The 21,785-nt window shown below is 54.4% G+C and overlaps 1 protein-coding gene across 1 annotated transcript in view; it reads left to right on the forward strand.

The window, feature by feature from the left end:
- LOC132399534 (ephrin-A4-like) overlaps positions 1-21,785 on the forward strand; it is a 54,277-nt gene that overhangs the window by 14,265 nt on the left and 18,227 nt on the right. The window contains exon 2 of the mRNA XM_059980000.1: positions 12,993-13,285. Within this exon, the coding sequence (XP_059835983.1) occupies positions 12,993-13,285 (293 nt within the window). The remainder of the gene's footprint in view (positions 1-12,992; positions 13,286-21,785) is intronic.

Genomic DNA, 21,785 nt, shown 5'->3' on the forward strand with positions numbered 1-21,785 from the left:
AGCGTTTTAAGGTGACGTAAGGGAGGATGTCAGAGACAGGTTGTTTTTACACTGAGAGTGGAGAGAGGCAGCTGAGAGACTCTTGGATCGGCACGTGATGAAAGAAAGACGGAGGGCTATGTGGGAGAAGGATGCTCTTGGATTAGTTTAAGGGGTCAGCACAACACTGTAGGCTGAAGGGCCTGTACTGTGTAGTACTGTTCTGTGTGGCCCTTGCCCTGGCGTCGGGGGGAGAGGTACTACTTGTGACGAGCCGAGGCCCTTCCTGTTGCAAAGCAGCGATGGATCCAGTCCTCGGGAACAGTGCTGGGAGCACGGAATTCTCTCCTTCCTGGCATCGTGCCTCCACGCGTGCATCGAACAGATATAATTCCAACACTTAATTGTGCTTTGATCGGATTAGCTCTGTGGATTAGTCTTCATGCTGGGATGAAGCATGTTGATTTAATTAGTGGCTCACAGCAGCCTCGAATGCGAACACAGATCTCACCGGGCTGTTCTTGTTTACCGGCAGTGGGTCAGCCTGAAAGGGAGATCATTCCGTGTCTGTCCCATCCCCACCCGTCAGGCATCCCCCATGCCAGTGCCCTCTCGCGTCGCCAAATCCGCCAAGGTGGCATAGCAGTGGGTGTGACCCTACCACTGCCCCGTGTGACGTTCAGTTCCCCTGCCCTGCTGTTCTGTCAGGAGTTTCAGTACGTCCTCCCGTGGGAGCTAAGGTGTACTGGGCAGGGTTTGGTCATTGTAAATTGTCCCATCGTTAAGTCAGGGTGGTGGGGTTGCTGGCATGGATCAGAGAGCAGGAGGGGCCCACGCGATGTGGCGTCACTCACTAAGTAAATAAGTTCTCCAGCGTGACGGACATCACAGGTAAACCCTCGCCACTGCTCAGCACATCTACAAGGAGCATCCATCATCAGGGACTTTCACCATCCAGGCCAAGCTCTCATCTCTACCATCGGGAAGCAGCCTTTGGTCCCACACCCCCAGTTTCGGAACAGTTATTACCCTACAACCATCAGGCTCCTGAACCAGAGTGGATAACTTCACTCCCCACAACTCTGAACTGATTCCATCACCCACAGAATCGCTTTCAAGGACTGTAACTCATCTCTGTATTGTTTATTTATTTGATCTGCATGGTTTGTCTCTCTCTGCACATTTGGTTGTTCAGCAGTCTTTGTTGGTGTATAGTTTTTTGTAAAATATTTGTATTTAGTCCAGGACCAGAGAGATAAGGAGCCAGGAGGTGCTGAATCTGTGGAATTCATCTCTACAGACAGCCATGGAGGCCAAGTTTGTGTATGTTTAAAGTGGAGCTGATGGGATCTTGATTAGTCAGGTTCCGGGGAGAAGGCAGGAGAATATTAAATACAAAGAACACTGCAGATGCTGTGGTCAAATCAACATGTACCAACAAGCTGGATGAACTCAGCAGGTCGGGCAGCATCCGTTGAAAGAAGCAGTCAACGTTTCGGGCCGAGACCCTTCGTCAGCCATGGTGGAATGGCACAGCAGACTTGATGGGCTGTATGCCCTAATTCTGCTCCTATGTCTTATGGTTTTCTATTTTCCAGCAAGAAAGTGTCTACGGTGCCATTTATGTCCTTTGATAATAAATTTACTTTGACTTTTGACTTTGAATTAGCTCTCCCGTATCCTTAAGTGCTCCCCATCACTTCTCCCAACTCCGTACCGAGTTCTGTGAGGCAGAAGTAGGCCCTTTGGCCCAAGTGATCCTTGCTGACCAAGGTTCCCTACGATGTTAGTCACGTTTGGCCGACTTCCTTTCCCTTTTCCCATCCGCTTCCTTGGTAATTGGTTCACTATTGTCACGTGTGCCGAGATGCTCTGAAAAGCTTTTGTCTGTGTGCCATCCAGACAGATCGGTCCACGTGTTGGAACGTAAGCAGGAAGAGGTAAACAGAGTGCCGAATAGAGTGTCACAGATCCAGAGAGAGGGCAGTGAGGTGTAAGGGTCACGACAGGGTAGGTTGAGAGATCACGAGTTCATCTTCTAGCGTGTGAGAGGTCTGTTCAGTGGTGTGGTAAAAGTCAGACGTCTAGACAGCAGGCTGGGGGGGGGGGTGCTCCTGTTGGAAGAAGCCCCTACACTCAAGCTGGCTCTTTCGACGGTGAGTGAGAGCCCGTCGGTCTGGGTCCTCTGGGTGGGCTGCAGCGGATGGTGCTGGTCTCCTGCTCTCACTTGCTGCAGGGGCGATCTCTCTGGGAGCCCGTTTGACAGCCTGAAGTGTTGCGATGGACTCGTTTTTTGACAGGCTCTACACTAAGGCCTCTTTGGGGACTTTGCGTCGGTGGGGGAGTGGGTTTTGCCGGAGCAGGTGGGGGGGCCAGTCGTGTGTGGGAAGGGGAGGGGAGCTTTGGGATTCCGATGTCTGTCAATCTTTGAGCTTTGTGGGAGTCTGTGAAGAGTAAGAATTTCAGGTTGTACTCTCTGATATTAAATTGCACCATGGGGTAGAAGCTGTCCTTGAAGCCGGTGTACGTGCTTTCAGACTTGTGTATTTCCTGCCCATTAGGAGGGGGGTGGGACAGGACTCGGTGATGACGTTGGCTGCTCTCCCAAGGCCGCGTGGAGAGGAGGCTGACGTGTGTGTCGGTCTGAGCTGCATCCACTACTCTCCGCAGTTTCTCGCGGCTGCGCGGTGCTGTAGTGGTTCGTGTGGCATTGGAGTTCGGAGTTCACTGTCAACTCAGTCTGGATGTCCTCCCTGTGACCGGGTGCTGTGTCTCCCTCCCACAGTCCGGTGGGTAGGTTATCCGTCATTATAGATTGTCCCGGGGTTAAATCGGGGGTTGCTGGGCCGCGCAGATCGAGGGGCCAGAAGGGCCTGTTCTGCATTGTATCGCAAAATAAAATAACAACGCGAAAGCAATTGTCCATTTGTCCTTTAAATGTCGTTAATGTACCTGCCACATCCCCTTCCTCTGGCAGCTCGTTCCACATACTGACCCGCTCTGGGTGAAGAAATTGCCCCTCAGGTTCCTGTTTAACCTCTCCCCTCTCACCTTTGACCCGTGCCCTCCCCGGCCCTGGGGAGAATGTCTGTCTGTGCCCCTCAGGGATTTGTGCATCTCTGAATGGTGAAAGGTGTTACTGAGCCAGAGTGAGTCTCTAACTCCGAGATCAGGGGTGGGGAGTTGTCGTCCGGTGTGGTGACAGGGCATCCTTTTCCCTTGCAGAGTTAGAGCTGCACATCTGGAGAGGGTGAGAGTGAGCCCCCATCTTCTCTGCCCGTGGCCCACATCTCCCTCGCCCCCACTCCCCTGCCACCCTGCCCTGGTAGGTGACTTGGTGACCGTGAGCTGCCCCGTGATCAGGCCAGGGTTAAATCAGGGGCCGTCAGGTGTTGGTGGGCTACACGTCTCAAAGCACATTCCGCGGTGTATCGCAAATTAAAATAAATAAAGTGCCCCCTCCCTCAGCATGGCACTCCCTCCTCACTACCCCTCCCTTGGTGTGGCACTCCCTCTTCACTACCCCTCCCTCAGCGTGGCACTCCCTCCTCCCACTCCCTCAGCATGGCACTCCCTCTTCACTACCCCTCCCTCGGTGTGGCACTCCCTCCTCACTTCCACTCCCTCAGCATGGCTCTCCCTCTTCACTACCCCTCCCTCGGTGTGGCTCTCCCTCCTCACTTCCACTCCCTCAGCATGGCACTCCCTCTTCACTACCCCTCCCTCGGTGTGGCACTCACTTCCACTCCCTCAGCATGGCACTCCCTCTTCACTTCCACTCCCTCAACATGGCATTCCCTCTTCACTACCCCTCCCTCGGCGTGGCACTCTCCTCTCACTTCTCTCCCTCAGTATGGCATTCCCTCTTCACTACCCCTCCCTCAGCGTGGCACTCCCTCTTCACTACCCCTCCCTCGGTGTGGCACTCACTTCCACTCCCTCAGCATGGCACTCCCTCTTCACTTCCACTCCCTCAACATGGCATTCCCTCTTCACTACCCCTCCCTCGGCGTGGCACTCTCCTCTCACTTCTCTCCCTCAGTATGGCATTCCCTCTTCACTACCCCTCCCTCAGCATGGCACTCCCTCTTCACTACCCCTCCCTCGGTGTGGCACTCCCTCCTCACTTCCACTCCCTCAGCATGGCACTCCCTCTTCACTACCCCTCCCTCGGTGTGGCACTCCCTCTACCCCTCCCTCAGCATGGCACTCCCTCCTCACTTCCACTCCCTCAACATGGCATTCCCTCTTCACTACCCCTCCCTCGGTGTGGCACTCCCTCTTCACTACCCCTCCCTCAGCATGGCACTCCCTCCTCACTTCCACTCCCTCAACATGGCATTCCCTCTTCACTACCCCTCCCTTGGCGTGGCACTCTCCTCTCACTTCCCCTCCCTCAACATGGCACTCCCTCTTCACTACCCCTCCCTCAGCTTGGCACTCCCTTCTCACTTCCACTCCCTCAACATGGCACTCCCCTCCTCACTTCCACTCCCTCAACATGGCACTCCCTCTTCACTACCCCTCCCACAACATGGCACTCCCTCTTCACTACCCCTTCCTCAACATGGCACTCCCTCTTCACTACCCCTCCCTCAGCATGGCACTCCCTCTTCACTACCCCTCCCTCAACATGGCACTCCCTCTTCACTACCCCTCCCTCAACATGGCATTCCCTCTTCACTACCCCTCCCTCGGCGTGGCACTCTCCTCTCACTTCCCTCCCTCAACATGGCACTCCCTCTTCACTACCCCTCCCTCGGCGTGGCACTCTCCTCTCACTTTCCCTCCCTCAACATGGCACTCCCTCTTCACTACCCCTCCCTCAGCTTGGCACTCCCTCCTCACTTCCACTCCCTCAACATGGCACTCCCTCCTCACTTCCACTCCCTCAACATGGCACTCCCTCTTCACTACCCCTCCCTCAGCATGGCACTCCCTCTTCACTACCCCTCCCTCAGCATGGCACTCCCTCCTCACTTCCACTCCCTCAACATGGCATTCCCTCTTCACTACCCCTCCCTCGGCGTGGCACTCTCCTCTCACTTCCCTCCCTCATCATGGCACTCCCTCTTCACTACCCCTCCCTCAACATGGCATTCCCTCTTCACTACCCCTCCCTCGGCGTGGCACTCTCCTCTCACTTCCCTCCCTCAACATGGCACTCCCTCTTCACTACCCCTCCCTCAACATGGCATTCCCTCTTCACTACCCCTCCCTCGGCGTGGCACTTTCCTCTCACTTCCCTCCCTCAACATGGCACTCCCTCTTCACTACCCCTCCCTCGGCGTGGCACTCCCCTCTCACTTCCCCTCCCTCAACATGGCACTCCCTCTTCACTACCCCTCCCTCAACATGGCACTCCCTCTTCACTACCCCTCCCTCAACATGGCACTCCCTCTTCACTACCCCTCCCTCAGCATGGCACTCCCTCCTCACTTCCACTCCCTCAACATGGCATTCCCTCTTCACTACCCCTCCCTCGGCGTGGCACTCTCCTCTCACTTCCCTCCCTCATCATGGCACTCCCTCTTCACTACCCCTCCCTCAACATGGCATTCCCTCTTCACTACCCCTCCCTCGGCGTGGCACTCTCCTCTCACTTCCCTCCCTCAACATGGCACTCCCTCTTCACTACCCCTCCCTCAACATGGCATTCCCTCTTCACTACCCCTCCCTCGGCGTGGCACTTTCCTCTCACTTCCCTCTCTCAACATGGCACTCCCTCTTCACTACCCCTCCCTCGGCGTGGCACTCCCCTCTCACTTCCCCTCCCTCAACATGGCACTCCCTCTTCACTACCCCTCCCTCAACATGGCACTCCCTCTTCACTACCCCTCCCTCAACATGGCACTCCCTCTTCACTACCCCTCCCTCGGCGTGGCACTCCCCTCTCACTTCCCTCCCCCGTCGTGCTGCTCCTCTCCCAGCTGTGAGGAGACTCTAACCTTGACTGAGTTGCTGGCAGTGCTGCTGGCCCCCCAGCGGGGTGGCAGGGAGTGGGCCTGATGAATATTGAAGGGCCCCGGGGTTAATGGAATCACTATCTGTGGCTGTACAGACACAGGGGAAGGACACGCTGCCAGCTGATGTGAGATGCCAGCAACCAGATTTCAGTGGAGATGTAACAAGGAATTCTGCCCCCCTCCTTCTCTCTGCCATCACTGCCTGGGGTAAGGTAAAATTAAAACTTAATAAATGTCCCCACTCCTGAAAGCACAGCGATCCAGCAGTGAAACCTGCCCTTCGGCCTCCCACGTCTGCGCTGGTAGTCAATCTCCCATTCACATCCATGTCGATTTGTCAGAGTCACCCAGCAAGGAAACTGATCTTTCGGCCCACCTGGTGTCTACAAGATTCCCATAAATATCCCTCTAAACCTTTCATATCTGAGTATCTGTCCGTATCCCTCTAAACCTTTCCTTTCTGTGTGCCCGTCCATATCCCTCTGAACCTTTCCTATCCGTGTACCTGTCCGTATCCCTCTGAACCTTTCCTATCCGTATCCCTCTAAACCTTTCCTATCCGTGTCCCTGTCCGTATCCCTCTAAACCTTTCCTATCCGTGTACCTGTCCGTATCCCTCTAAACCTTTCCTATCCGTGTACCCGTCCGTATCCCTCTAAACCTTTCCTATCCGTGTACCTGTCCGTATTCCTCTAAACCTTTCCTATCCATGTACCCGTCCGTATCACTCTGAACCTTTCCTATCCGTGTACCTGTCCGTATCCCTCTGAACCTTTCCTATCCGTGTACCGGTCCGTATCCCTCTAAACCTTTCCTATCCGTGTACCTGTCCGTATCCCTCTAAACCTTTCCTATCCGTGTACCTGTCCGTATCCCTCTAAACCTTTCCTATCCGTGTACCGGTCCGTATCCCTCTAAACCTTTCCTATCCGTGTACCTGTCCGTATCCCTCTAAACCTTTCCTATCCGTGTACCGGTCCGTATCCCTCTAAACCTTTCCTATCCGTGTACCTGTCCGTATCCCTCTAAACCTTTCCTATCCGTGTACCTGTCCGTATCCCTCTAAACCTTTCCTATCCGTGTACCTGTCCGTATCCCTCTAAACCTTTCCTATCCGTGTACCCGTCCGTATCCCTCTAAACCTTTCCTATCCGTGTACCTGTCTGTATCCCTCTAAACCTTTCCTATCCGTGTAGCTGTCCGTATCCCTCTAAACCTTTCCTATCCGTGTAGCTGTCCGTATCCCTCTAAACCTTTCCTATCCGTGTACCTGTCCGTATCCCTCTAAACCTTTCCTATCCATGTACCTGTCCATATCCCTCTAAACCTTTCCTATCCGTGTACCTGTCCGTATCCCTCTAAACCTTTCCTATCCATGTACCTGTCCTTATCCCGCTAAACCTTTCCTATCCGTGTACCTGTCTGTATCCCTCTAAACATTTCCCATTTGTGTACCTGTCCAATAGTCCTTTCAATGTTGCTAATGTACCTGCCTCATAAAACTTCCTCTGTCGGCTCGTTCCACGGACTGACCACTCTCTGGGTGAGGAAGTTTCCTGTCGAGTTCCTGTTAAACTCGTAAATCTCCTCTGTAGTAGTGACGTCTTTCCGAGAGCAGGGTGACCAAGGGTCTCAAGTGTGGCTTCACCAACATCTTGTACGTTCTGTAGCACAAGATTGCATCTCCGACACTCGATGTCCTGACTGACGGAGGCCAGCGCGCTTCCTCACCACCCTGTCGAACGGTGACACTGCTTTCAGGAAAGCCCTCAGTCCCTCTGCTCTTCCCGACCTCAGCCGGTCACTGTGAAAGTTCTACCCTCGTCCGTCTTCCTGAAGTGCACTTGAATATTTTGAACACCGTTTGTCACTCCGCTGCCCACTTACCCCGCTGATCAAGAATGCCTGCAGCAACTGATAACCTTCTCACCGCCACTCTACAAGCCCAGCGTTTATTGCCCCTCTCTCACAAATCCTTGAGGGGTGGGGGGTAGAGGGGGTGTCACGGTCTCAAATCGCCACAGTCAGCGTGGGGAAGGGAGCTCCCACGGTGCTGTTGAGGAGGGAATTCTGGGATTTGCCCCCCTCCTCCGATGGTGGGGCAATGGCCGATGTGTCTCCCAGTCGGGATGGTGGAGGGGGACCCTACGGGTGGAAGAGGGGTCAGGGTCAGGAGAGGCTGTCGGTGTATCCCGGCCGTAACCAGGGTGCGATTTGAAGGCGGTGCACACTACAGCCACCGTGGAGGGAGGGGGTCCATATCTCAGAGTGAAAAATCACGTCCCCGCAGACAGCTCAGTTAGAAAATAAAAAATTATTGCGCATTACAAATGATATTTTGTCCAAATCCATTACCAAAAGAATCATATTTCACAGGGAAACAACGTCTCAACTTTCACCACGGCACAGTATGTCTCCTCATCCTGAACCACTTACATAACGAGACAGATATTATTAATCTCCAATAAACGCAATACTCAGCGACATCTCACCTGTAATCAGTCAGCAACATCAGACTCATTCGCTGTCTGACCCCAGGAGTGTGTGATGGGATGGTGTAGAGGTAGATTCACTCTGTGTCTGACCCCAGGAGTGTGTGATGGGACAGTTTAGAGGGAGATTCACTCGCTATCTGACCCCGGGAGTGTGTGATGGGATGGTGTAGAGGTAGATTCACTCTGTGTCTGACCCCGGGAGTGTGTGATGGGACGGTGTAGAGGTAGATTCACTCTGTGTCTGACCCCGGGAGTCTGTGATGGGGCGGTGTGGAGGGAGCTTCACTCTGTGTCTGACCCCGGGAGTGTGTGATGGGACAGTGTAGAGGGAGATTCACTCTGTGTCTGACCCCGGGAGTGTGTGATGGGACTGTGTGGAGGGAGTTTCACTCTGTGTCTGACCCCGGGAGTGTGATGGGACGGTGTAGAGGGAGTTTCACTCTGTGTCTGACTCCGAGAGTGTGTGTTGGGACAGTGTGGAGGGAGTTTCACTCTGTGTCTGACCCCGGGAGTGTGTGATGGGACGGTGCAGAGGGAGTTTCACTCTGTGTCTGACCCCGGGGGTGTGTGATGGGACAGAGTAGAGGGAATTTCACTCTGTGTCTGACCCCGGGAGTGTGTGATGGGACGGTGTAGAGGGAGTTTCACTCTGTGTCTGACCCCGGGGGTGTGTGATGGGACAGAGTAGAGGGAATTTCACTCTGTGTCTGACCCCGGGAGTGTGTGATGGGACGGTGTAGAGGGAGCTTCACTCTGTGTCTGACCCCACTCTGGTAAGAAGCTGCAGAGGGAAGTGAATTCAGCCCGCTACATCCCAGACACATCCCTCCCTACCATCGGACGCTGCCTCAAAAAGGCAACGTCCATCATGAAAGATCCCCACCATCCGGGCCAGGCCATCTTCTCACAGCTCCCATCGGGCAGGAGGTACAGGAGCCTGGAGTCCCACTCCACCAGGGTCAGGAACAGCGACTTCCCTTCAACCGTTCGGTTCCTGAACCGACCGGCACAACCCCAATCACCACCTCGGTACAGAAACACTGTGACCACTTTGTATTCCAATGGACTGTGTCTTTGTTCTTGTTGTGTTCTTTCTTGTGTAGATTTAGCAGAATTCATTTTAAACTCAGGCTTATTTGTGTATCTGCGGGCTCACCCTCCTCCTACCTACTCTTCGAAGAGTGGTGAGGGAGGGGCGAGAAGCCAGTAAATAAATTAGGGAAAATAATTGTTTCTAGAACATCTTCCAGTGGGTTTTATGTTGGTATCTTATACCTCCTGAATATCAGCTGCGTACTGGACACGCACAGATCCCCCTCAACACGAGGCCTGTGTACCGAACACAGGCAGATCGCCTGAACGCAGGACCTGTGTCCTCGGGTGCACTCACAGCCCTGTTGGAATTGGTTTGCTATTGTCAACTGCAGCGAGATGCAGTGAAAAGCTTGTCTTGCTTACCGTCCAACACACACACAATGCTGGAGGAACTCAGCAGGCCAGGCAGCGTCCTGCCGAAGGGTTTCAACCCAGAATGTCGACTGTACTCCTCTCCACAGACGCTGCCCGGCCTGCTGAGTTCCTCCAGCATTGTGTGTTGCTTGGACTTCCAGCATCTGCAGATTTTCTCTTGTTTGTGCACTGTTCGTAGAGATCAGATTGTTACTCAGCACACGGGAGAACAATTATGACAACGGTAATAGAGGGCGCTACAGTGACGTTGCGGCTGGAGTAACTCTTCACGATGCCAGCGGCCAGTGTTCGATTCCCGCTGCTGTCCGTGGCAGTGTGGGATTCGCTCAGGTTCCCTCCCACATTCCGATGATGCACGGCTTGGACCTGCTTTGTTGGCACCGGAAGCGTGGTGACTCTCGCAGGCTGCCCCCAGCACGTTGCTTTGATGTGAGAGAGCGCAGAATAAAGTGATGCAGGCAGACAGCGAGGTGCAAGGCCTTAATGGGTAGATTGGGAGGTCAGGAGCTCGTGGGGACTATCACAGCCGTCCTTGAGCCTGGTGGTTCGTGTTTTCAGGTTTTTGTAACCTCTGCCCAATGGGAGAGTGTCTGCGGTGGGGGGGGGGGGGGGTCTTTGATTACGTTGGCCGTTTTTCCGAGGCAGTGAGGAGTGTAGATGGAGCCCGTGGAGGGGAGGCTGGTTTCCGTGATGGGCCGAGCTGTGCCCAGAACTCTTTGCAGTTTCGGGCAGAGCAGCTGCCATTCCGAGCCGTGATGTTTCCAGACACGACGCTTCTCGTAGCAGATACGTTTCTTTAGCCTCCTGAGGTGCTGGTGAGCTTTCCTGGCGTCCAGGTGGACACGAGACCTGTGTACGCAGACTTTCAAATCCTCTTGAACACTGGATCCACTCTCAGGGTATTTTGAGCCAAACTTAATGGGTCATTTTGATTGCCTATTGCACAAACCAGTGACATTTGAAGGACCTCCCCCCCACCGCCCCTTACGGATAGACAGGACGCAGAGGTGGAGCTGAGAAGTGGAGGGTGGAGTTTAATCCAGAGAAGAGTGAATTGATACAGTCTTAAATGCAAAGTTCAAGGTTAATGGCAGGAATCTTTGCAGTGTGGAGGAACAGTGATCTTGGTCCATGTCGATAGATCACTCAATGTTGATAGGGTGGTTAGCCTGTTTTGGCTTTCGTTAGTCAGCATATCGAGTTGAAGAGCAGTGAGGTAATGTTGCAGCTCTATACAATCCTGGTTGGACCACACTTGGAGTGTTGTGTTCAGTTCTGGTCACCTCGCTATAGGGAGGATGTGGAAGCTTTAGAGAGGGTGCAGAGGAGATTTACCAGGCTGCTGCCTGCATCGAGAGCATGTCTCATGAGGAAAAGTTGAGTGAACTAGGGCTTCTCTCTTTGGAGTGAAGGAGGATGAGGGACAACTTGATAGAGGTGTACAAGGTGCATAGATAGTGGGCAGCCAGAGACTTTTCCCCAGGATGCAAATGGCTACTACAAGAGGACATTGTTTGAAGCTGATTGGAGAGAAGTATAGGGGTCACATCTGAGGTAGTTTTTTTACACAGTCTGATAAGCCCTCACCCATCCCTCGACGCCTTCAAAAGGCAGTGCACTGTGAAGGCAAAATGAGTGAGTAATCTTCGCCAGGCTTCCTTGGAGAGGAGTCGCACTCAACACTTGCTACAGCCACTCCGCTGCCAAAGTCCATGGACACTAACTACCTTGCTACTTAGCACCATTAAAAAAAAATTCTTATCGAAACTGGTAAGTTTTTATGTAATGTGCTGGTGCCATAAAACAACCGATTCTTTACACTATAGATCATAGAACCTTACAGTAAAGTACATGTCCTTCAGCCATCGATGTGCCAACCTCATAACCTACTCTAAGATGAACCTCACCCTCCTGTCCTGCAGCGTGCCTCTGTTCTTCTTTCATCCAAGGGCCTGCCTAAGAGCTTTAAAATGTCCATAGACCGCAGGGCATGGGGGCAGTAGGCTATTCGTCCCTTCGAGTCTATCTGCCGCACACTGTATGTCAGTGATTCTGATTCTCCAAGTACGTTTATGTCGCCATATACAACCCTGAGTTCACTTTCTCACTGGCATACCCAATAATTCCAATAACCACGATAGAATCACTGCTCCAACAGGGCAGACAACCAGCGTGCAAAAGACCATAAAACTGTGCAAATGCAAAAATAACCCTCTGGTTCAAAAAGAAAGAAATAATGATATAATGACATTAATAAATATTGAGAACATGGGATGAAGAGTCCTTGAAAGTGAGCCCGGAGGTTGCGGGAACACTTCGGTGATGGGTTGAGCGAAGTTATCCCCGCTGGTTCAGGAGCCTGATGGGTGAGGGGTGATAACGGTTCCTGAACCTGGCGGTGGGGGTTCCTGACGATGGACGCTGCTTTCCTGCGACCATGTTCCCTGTAGCTGTGCTCACTGGTGGGGAGGCCTTTACCCGTGATGGACTGGGCCATGCCCACCGCTCTTTGTGGGATTTTCCGTTCGAGGGCATTGGTGTTTCCATACCAGGCTGTCAGACGACCAGTTAGTATAGTCTCTGATCCTGGTTCTGAACCGTGTGGAAAGCCCTGTCGGGGCTGGTGTTGGAAGCACAGGTGTTAGGAGACTCTTGTGGATGAAAGCAAGATGGACGGTTATGAGTTATGTAGGAGGAACAAGTTTGGAACAATATGGAGATCTGTTTATCACAGGTACATTGAAACGTAAGTGAAATACATCATAGACATTAAGAACTAACACACCCAAGGGTGTGCTGGGACTGACAGCTAATGTCACCACATTCCGACACCGATGTATCATGGCCACAATCCCGGGCAGAGCAACACGGAACACAACAACAACAGCGAAACAAGCCTCATTGCTCACCCCCACCTGCCTACCACAGGCACGCATCCCACACGTCGCACAGGGCAGTGTCCAGGTCGCATGGAGGCTCACAGACGCTGGGCCGCTGACGTCCGCAGCAGATTGGCCGAAGGGCCTGTACTGTTCCACGTTTTGTAGTATCGGTTTCTGACTGACTCCCATCTCCTCCGCAGGTTTGAGGTCGACAATTACACGGTGAAGGTGTCGATCAACGATTACCTGGATATCTTTTGCCCTCACTACCCAGCCGAGACGCCGCCGGAGCAGACGGAGTCGTTCCACCTTTACATGGTGGATACCGAGGGCTACGGTGACTGCAACGCCAAGGGCAAGGCCTTCAAGCGGTGGGAGTGTAACCGGCCTTTCGCCCCCTACGCCCCTGTCCGCTTCTCGGAGAAGATCCAGCTCTTCACGCCCTTCACGCTGGGCTTTGAGTTCCAGCCTGGTGTGGACTATTACTATATCTGTGAGTGGTCAGGGGAGGTCCGGGCAATGTTTGTAGAGTCGGGAGAAGCAGGGCCTTTTCGTTTTCAAGTGGAGGGGGAATTCTTTGAATGGGCCCCTGCATCCCACCATCTCGGTAACAACTTCCCTATCTCTGCAGCCCCTCTGGGCCTTGTACCACACCTGTCTCTGGAACCACCTCATTTCTCTCCCTCCCGTCATTTTAGGCCAGAATTAAGCCATTTATCCAATTGAGTCTGCTCCACCATTTCATCATGGCTGATCCATTTCCCTCTCAGCCCCAAACTCCTGCCTTCCCCCTGTAACCCTTCATGCCCTGATCAATCAGGAATATATTGACCTCTGTCTGAACTATACCCAGTGACGTGGCCTCCACAGCAAAGAATTCTGCAGATTCACCACTCTCTGGCTAAAGAAATTGTTCCTTGTCTTTGTTCTAAAAGATCGTCCCTCTAATCTGAGACTGAGTCCTCTGGTCTTAGACTCTCCCACCGTAGAAAAAATCCTTTCCACTTCCACTCTGTCACGGCCTTTCACTATTCGATAGATTTCAATGAGGTCAACCCTCATTCTTCTGAATTCCAGCGAGAACGGGCCCAGAGCCATCAAACACTCTACATACGACAAGCTGTTCAATCCTGGAATCATTTTCGAGAACCTCCTTTGAACCCTCTCCAGTTTCAGCACATCCTTTCTAAGAGAGGGGACCGAAAACTGCTCTCAATACTCCCAGTGAGACCTCGTCAGTACGATTTAAAGTCTCAACACACACATGAAACCCTCCTCCCTCCCTCCCTCAAACACTCGTCTGGAAGCAAACCTTGGCTACGTTCCCCCCCCCCCCCTTTCCCACTGAGGCACACCCTCATCAGCCTCGATCATAGGGTTAAATCTCAACCTGAGATTATGAATTTCAGGCTGACTATTGCATTCTTTCTCTGATATTAAATGAGCGTTTGGGCCCGCAAGTCTCCACAGTACCAACCAGGAGGCCTCTCGTTACCCCGAGAAAGGACCAAGGTAACTTAACCACTCCAGCTTTCTCTAGGTAGGACGTTTCCTGAGCCAGATATGTTTCTAAGTATCATTTTAGCTGGTGGTCACTCTCATAGGACGGGATCATACTGAATTAATCCCTGCCTCTGGATATCGAGTCCAACAACACAGCTCACGACAAACTTTGGCCTGGTTGCTAGGAGACAAGGGTGGAGACGGGATTAGACCTGACGCACGAAGCTCTGGAGGAGCAGGTAGATCATAGTAGAACAATTAACAGTGTTTTACTGCAATTACCTCAATTTTGAGGTAATTGTTTTTCTTCAGTTGGAGTCCAGTGCAAACCCTTCCACCTCAGTGGGAGTGGCGCTGAGTCTGGCTCCGAAGGTTTGACTGAAGCTGAGATTTTGCCCTTTACCCCCACTAAATGACAATATTCCCAACGTCCTTGGCCAGCCTCCCATTCCCAGCTTGGGTGCCCCAGCGAAGGTAGTAGTGCTGGGATGCTGAACCTCGCAGTTTCTTGAAGACATGGGCAAAGAAATGGCAGGTGGAGTTCAGTCTGCCCTAAGTGGGAGGTGTTGCACTTTGGGAGTCAAATGTAAAGGGGCAGTACACCGTTAATGACAGGACCAGAGGCCTCAGCCTCGGAACCGTTAATGACAGGACCAGAGGCCTCAGACTCGGAACCGTTAATGACAGGACCAGAGGCCTCAGCCTCGGAACCGTTAATGACAGGATCAGAGGCCTCAGCCTCGGAACCGTTAATGACAGGACCAGAGGCCTCAGACTCGGAACCGTTAATGACAGGACCAGAGGCCTCAGCCTCGGAACCGTTAATGACAGGATCAGAGGCCTCAGCCTCGGAACCGTTAATGACAGGACCAGAGGCCTCAGCCTCGGAACCGTTAATGACAGGACCAGAGGCCTCAGCCTCGGAACACCGTTAATGACAGGACCAGAGGCCTCAGCCTCGGAACCGTTAATGACAGGACCAGAGGCCTCAGCCTCGGAACCGTTAATGACAGGACCAGAGGCCTCAGCCTCGGAACCGTTAATGACAGGACCAGAGGCCTCAGCCTCGGAACCGTTAATGACAGGACCAGAGGCCTCAGCCTCGGAACCGTTAATGACAGGACCAGAGGCCTCAGCCTCGGAACCGTTAATGACAGGACCAGAGGCCTCAGCCTCAGAACACCGTTAATGACAGGACCAGAGGCCTCAGCCTCAGAACCGTTAATGACAGGACCAGAGGCCTCAGCCTCGGAACCGTTAATGACAGGACCAGAGGCCTCAGACTCGGAACCGTTAATGACAGGACCAGAGGCCTCAGCCTCGGAACCGTTAATGACAGGATCAGAGGCCTCAGCCTCGGAACCGTTAATGACAGGACCAGAGGCCTCAGCCTCAGAACACCGTTAATGACAGGACCAGAGGCCTCAGCCTCGGAACCGTTAATGACAGGACCAGAGGCCTCAGCCTCGGAACCGTTAATGACAGGACCAGAGGCCTCAGCCTCAGAACACCGTTAATGACAGGACCAGAGGCCTCAGAACACTGTTAATGACAGGACCAGAGGCCTCAGCCTCGGAACCGTTAATGACAGGACCAGAGGCCTCAGCCTCGGAACCGTTAATGACAGGACCAGAGGCCTCAGCCTCGGAACTGTTAATGACAGGACCAGAGGCCTCAGCCTCGGAACCGTTAATGACAGGACCAGAGGCCTCAGCCTCAGAACACCGTTAATGACAGGACCAGAGGCCTCAGCCTCGGAACCGTTAATGACAGGACCAGAGGCCTCAGCCTCAGAACCGTTAATGACAGGACCAGAGGCCTCAGCCTCAGAATACAAGGATGTTCCTTTGGAACTGAGATGAGGAGGCATTTCTTCAGCCAGAGGGTAATGAATCTGTGGAATTTGTTGCTGCAGATGGCTGCGGTTGTGGAGGCAAAATCATAGGGAATATTTAAAGGAGGGGTTGTTTAATCCGAGTGTCATAGGTTACAGGGAGAAGACAGGAGAATGGGGTTGAGAGGGATAATAAATCAACCAAGATGGAATGGCAGAAAAGATTCGATGGGCTGAATGGCCTAAATATGCTCCTATGTCTTAAGGTCTTATAGTCTCAACAGCACGAATGTACGGAGGGGTCTTGGGATCAAGTGCTTAGCTGCTGTGCATACAGTAAGAAAGGGTTTGGCATGCTTGCCGTTTTAGTTAAGGAATTGGGAGAGTTATGTTGCAGCTTTAGGAAACCCTGGTCAGCCAGGACCGGGAGTATTGTCTTCATTTCCGGTCACCCCGTTACAGGAAGGATGTGGAGGCTTTGGAGAGAGTGCAGAAGAGATTCCCCAGGAGGCTGCCTGGATTCGAGGGTGAGAGGAATAAGGAGAGGTTGGACAAACTTGGGTAGTTTTCTCTGGAGGGTCAGAGGGTGAGGAATGTGCAGTGTTGTTCGTTTTACCACAGAGCGCTGGGGTGGGGGGGGGCCTGGAATGGGCTGCTGGCAATGATGGTGGAGGAAGAGACGAAGGTGCTGTTTCAAAGGCAAATAAATGGACAGAAAATGGAGTGAAGTGGACATAGTGCAGGCAGCTGGGATTGATTTCGTTAGGTGTTTAATTACTAGTTTAATTAGTTGAGTACAATTGACATTTCCTGTGTAGCATGGCTTAAGGGAAAAACTAAAAGATTCTACAGAAGCTTTTGTGCTGCGTATCGGTGTTTACAGGGAGTCCCGGGGAGGGCGTTAATATTTACGAGGGATCCCCAGGAGTGTTGCTGTTTACAAGAGCCCCATGCAGAGTGTTTGTGTGTAAAAGGGGTTCCTTCAAGTGTGTAACTATTTACAGGGGTTCCTGGGGAGTGTCACTGTTTACAGGGGGTCCCGGGGAATGTCGGAGTTTACAGGGGGTCCCGGGGAATGTCAGAGTTTACAGGGGGTCCTGGGGAGTGTCACTGTTTACAGGGGTTCCCGGGGAGTGTCGGTGTTTACAGGGGTTCCCGGGGAGTGTCGGTGTTTACAGGGGTTCCCGGGGAGTGTCGGTGTTTACAGGGGGTCCCGGGGAGTGTCGGTGTTTACAGGGGTTCCCGGGGAGTGTCGGTGTTTACAGGGGGTCCCGGGGAGTGTCGGTGTTTACAGGAGGTCCCGGGGAGTGTCACTGTTTACAGGGGTTCCCGGGGAGTGTCGGTGTTTACAGGGGTTCCCGGGGAGTGTCGGTGTTTACAGGGGTTCCCGGGGAGTGTCGGTGTTTACAGGGGGTCCCGGGGAGTGTCGGTGTTTACAGGAGGTCCCGGGGAGTGTCACTGTTTACAGGGGTTCCCGGGGAGTGTCGGTGTTTACAGGGGTTCCCGGGGAGTGTCACTGTTTACAGGGAGAGCCTGTAAAGGTGCAAGGTGCACATACAGTATCATTGGAAATTATCCATCTTGGTTCTCTGCTACAGAATCTGTCAGCAATTTAGTATTTTGTTGTTCCCTGCGTAATAATTTGTTCAATTATGTTTGTGCCTCTGAGATAATAAAGATTAAATCATGTTAGTTAACTCCTGGAAGAGGAGGCCTACAGTTCATATCAAGGTCAGGCACAGAGCTGTAGATAATCTGTCACTGGATAGGTCCTTCCCACAGCACAGAGCTCCCCCGTCACCACCCCTCCCCGTCACGGCACCTCCCCGTCACGGCACCTCCCTGTCACCGCCCCTCCCCGTCACGGCCCCTCCCCCGTCACCACCCCTCCCCGTCACGGCCCCTCCCTGTCACGGCCCCTCCCCGTCACGGCCCCTCCCCCGTCATGGCCCCTCCCCCGTCACCACCCCTCCCCGTCACGGCCCCTCCCCTGTCACCGCCCCTCCCCGTCACGGCCCCTCCCCTGTCACCGCCCCTCCCCGTCACCACCCCTCCCCATCTCCGCTCCCACACCCGTCACCGCCCCTCCCCATCACGGCCCCCCCCATCTCCGCTCCCACACCCGTCACCGCCCCTCCCCGTCACGGCCCCCCCCATCTCCACTCCCACACCCGTCACCGCCCCTCCCCGTCACGGCCCCCCCCCATCTCCGCTCCCACACCCGTCACTGCCCCTCCCCATCACCGCCCCTCCCCGTCTCCGCTCCCTCACCCGTCTCCGCTCCCTCCCGTCTCTGCCCCTCCCCGTCTCTGCCCCCTCACCCGTCACCGCCCCTCCCCGTCACCGCCCCTCCCCATCTCCGCTCCCTCACCCATCACCCGTGCAGCACTCCCCGTCACTGCTTCTCCTCCCATCACCACCCCTCCCATGTCAATACCCTCTCCCCCATTACCACCCCTCCCCATCTCCGCCTCTCCCCATCATCACCCCTCCCATGTCAACACCCTCTCCCCCATTACCACCCCTCCCTGTCTCTGCCCTCTCCCCCATCTAGGCCCCCTCCCCATCGCCGCCACCTCCACCGCGACACTCCCCCCTCACTGCCCATCCTGCGCGATGCTCCCCCCGTTGGGTCGCCCCTCTCCGCACTGCACTGGGACGGTTCACCTGGACGTTGAAAGATTTCTTTCTGAACGGTGTGTGAGACTAAACCGCTACCTGAGGACAGGAACACCAATCGGTGATTCTCTGCCTGATATTGAAACTGCGTTTATTGTGTTGTTTTTAATCCATCTCTGTCAGCGGCAGAGAGAGTGTTTTTATGGAGGCTGGTGTCACTGTATCTGTGCAATCTGATTTTACTCCTCATTTCTCTTGCCGCATCTCCACTGGACTATAGGGGAAAAAAATCAAATCTTCTCCCTGCCAGCTCCTGTCAATTGTGTTTTATTGCGATGAATAATGTTGCTGCAGTGTGTTAGGATTTTATTTTGTTGTCTCAACTTCTGTACTAGTTCTCGTCTCTTCTCCCCCTCCATCATAACCTCTCCCTCTCTTCCTGTCTCTTTCCACTTTTATCCCCCCACCACCCCCTCTCTTCCTCTCCTTCTCTCACACTTCCCTCCTCACACTTTCTCTTCTCAGTCTCACATAAAACCGTAAGACAATAGGAGAGAATTAGACTATTCTCTCTCTCTCCCTCTCTCCTCCCTTTCTCTTCCCCACCCTCTCTCTTCTATATCTCGTTCTCTATTTCTCTTCAACCATCTCTCCTCTCCACCCTTTCTAATACCCTTTCTCTCATTTTTTCTTCTCCTCTCTCCCCTCTCTCTCCCCTCTCTCCCCCCTCTCTCCCCCCTCTCTCCCCCCTCTCTCCCCCCTCTCTCCCCCCTCTCTCCCCCCTCCCTCCCCCCTCTCTCCCCCCCTCTCTCCCCCCCTCTCTCCCCTCTCCCTCCCTCATTTTTTCTTCTCCTGTCTCCCCCCTCTCTCCCCCCCTCACTCTCCCCTCTCTCTCCCCTCTCTCTCCCCCCTCTCTCCCCTCTCTCCCCCCTCTCTCCCCCCTCTCTCCCCCCCTCTCTCCCCCCCTCCCCTCTCTCCCCCCCTCTCTCCCCTCTCCCTCCCTCATTTTTTCTTCTCCTGTCTCCCCCCTCTCTCCCCCCTCACTCCCCCCCTCTCTCCCCCCTCACTCCCCCCTCACTCACCCCCCTCACTCCCCCCTCTCTCCCCCCCTCTCTCCCCCCTCTCTCCCCCCCTCTCTCCCCCTCTCTCCCCTCCTCTCCCCCCTCTCTCCCCCCCTCTCTCCCCCCCTCTCTCCCCCCTCTCTCCCCCCCTCTCTCCCCCCCCTCTCTCTCCCCCCCACCTCAGGCACCCCCTCCCTCTCTTGCACCTCCAACATTCAGGAGAATGGTGACAGCTTGCATTCCCGAACCGGCCACCAAACCTGAGATTCCACACGACGGTCAGGGCTGCAAATGTCCGGTCGTTTCTTTTCAGACTGCCGAGTGTCGGGGAGTTGTGAGGCTGAGATTGATATCTGGTTCACACACAGGCGACCTCCCCCCCGAACACCTGGGAACTGACACTCTCAGAGTCAATCTCTATGCTGCTTCGTTCTCCCCACTCTCCATCTCCCATCTCCATCTCCAACTCCATCACCATCACACTCAGCCCCGCCATCTCCATCACACTCAGCCCCCCCATCCTCCATCACACTCAGCCCCCCCATCTCCATCACTCACCAGCGCCCCCCATCTCCATCACACTCAGCCCCCCATCTCCATCACACTCAGCCCCCCATCTCCATCACACTCAGCCCCCATCTCCATCACACTCAGCCCCCCATCTCCATCACACTCAGCCCCCCCATCACCATCACACTCAGCCCCCATCACCATCACACTCAGCCCCCATCACCATCACACTCAGCCCCCCCCATCACCATCACACTCAGCCCCCATCACCATCACACTCAGCCCCCCATCTCCATCACACTCAGCCCCCATCACCATCACACTCAGCCCCCATCACCATCACACTCAGCCCCCCATCTCCATCACACTCAGCCCCCATCACCATCACACTCAGCCCCCCATCTCCATCACACTCAGCCCCCCCATCACCATCACACTCAGCCCCCATCACCATCACACTCAGCCCCCATCACCATCACAACTCAGCCCCCATCACCATCACACTCAGCCCCCATCACCATCACACTCAGCCCCCATCACCATCACACTCAGCCCCCATCACCATCACACTCAGCCCCCCATCTCCATCACACTCAGCCCCCCATCTCCATCACACTCAGCCCCCCATCTCCATCACACTCAGCCCCCCATCTCCATCACACTCAGCCCCCCATCTCCATCACACTCAGCCCCCCATCTCCATCACACTCAGCCCCCATCACCATCACACTCAGCCCCCCATCTCCATCACACTCAGCCCCCCATCACCATCACACTCAGCCCCCCATCTCCATCACACTCAGCCCCCCATCTCCATCACACTCAGCCCCCCCATCTCCATCACACTCAGCCCCCCATCTCCATCACACTCAGCCCCCCATCTCCATCTCCATCACCATCACACTCAGCCCCCCATCTCCATCTCCATCACCATCACACTCAGCCCCCCCATCACCATCACACTCAGCCCCCCATCACCATCACACTCAGCCCCCCATCTCCATCACACTCAGCCCCCCCATCTCCATCACACTCAGCCCCCCATCTCCATCTCCATCACACTCAGCCCCCCATCTCCATCACACTCAGCCCCCCATCTCCATCACACTCAGCCCCCCATCTCCATCTCCATCACACTCAGCCCCCATCTCCATCTCCATCACACTCAGCCCCCCATCTCCATCACACTCAGCCCCCCCATCTCCATCACACTCAGCCCCCCATCTCCATCACACTCAGCCCCCCCCATCTCCATCACACTCAGCCCCCCCATCTCCATCACACTCAGCCCCCATCTCCATCTCCATCACCATCACACTCAGCCCCCCATCTCCATCACACTTAGCCCCCCATCACCATCACACTCAGCCCCCCCATCTCCATCAACACTCAGCCCCCATCACCATCACACTCAGCCCCCCATCTCCATCACACTCAGCCCCCCATCTCCATCACACTCAGCCCCC

Source organism: Hypanus sabinus, chromosome 9 (genome assembly GCF_030144855.1).
Source record: "Hypanus sabinus isolate sHypSab1 chromosome 9, sHypSab1.hap1, whole genome shotgun sequence".
NCBI classification, from domain to species: domain Eukaryota; kingdom Metazoa; phylum Chordata; class Chondrichthyes; order Myliobatiformes; family Dasyatidae; genus Hypanus; species Hypanus sabinus.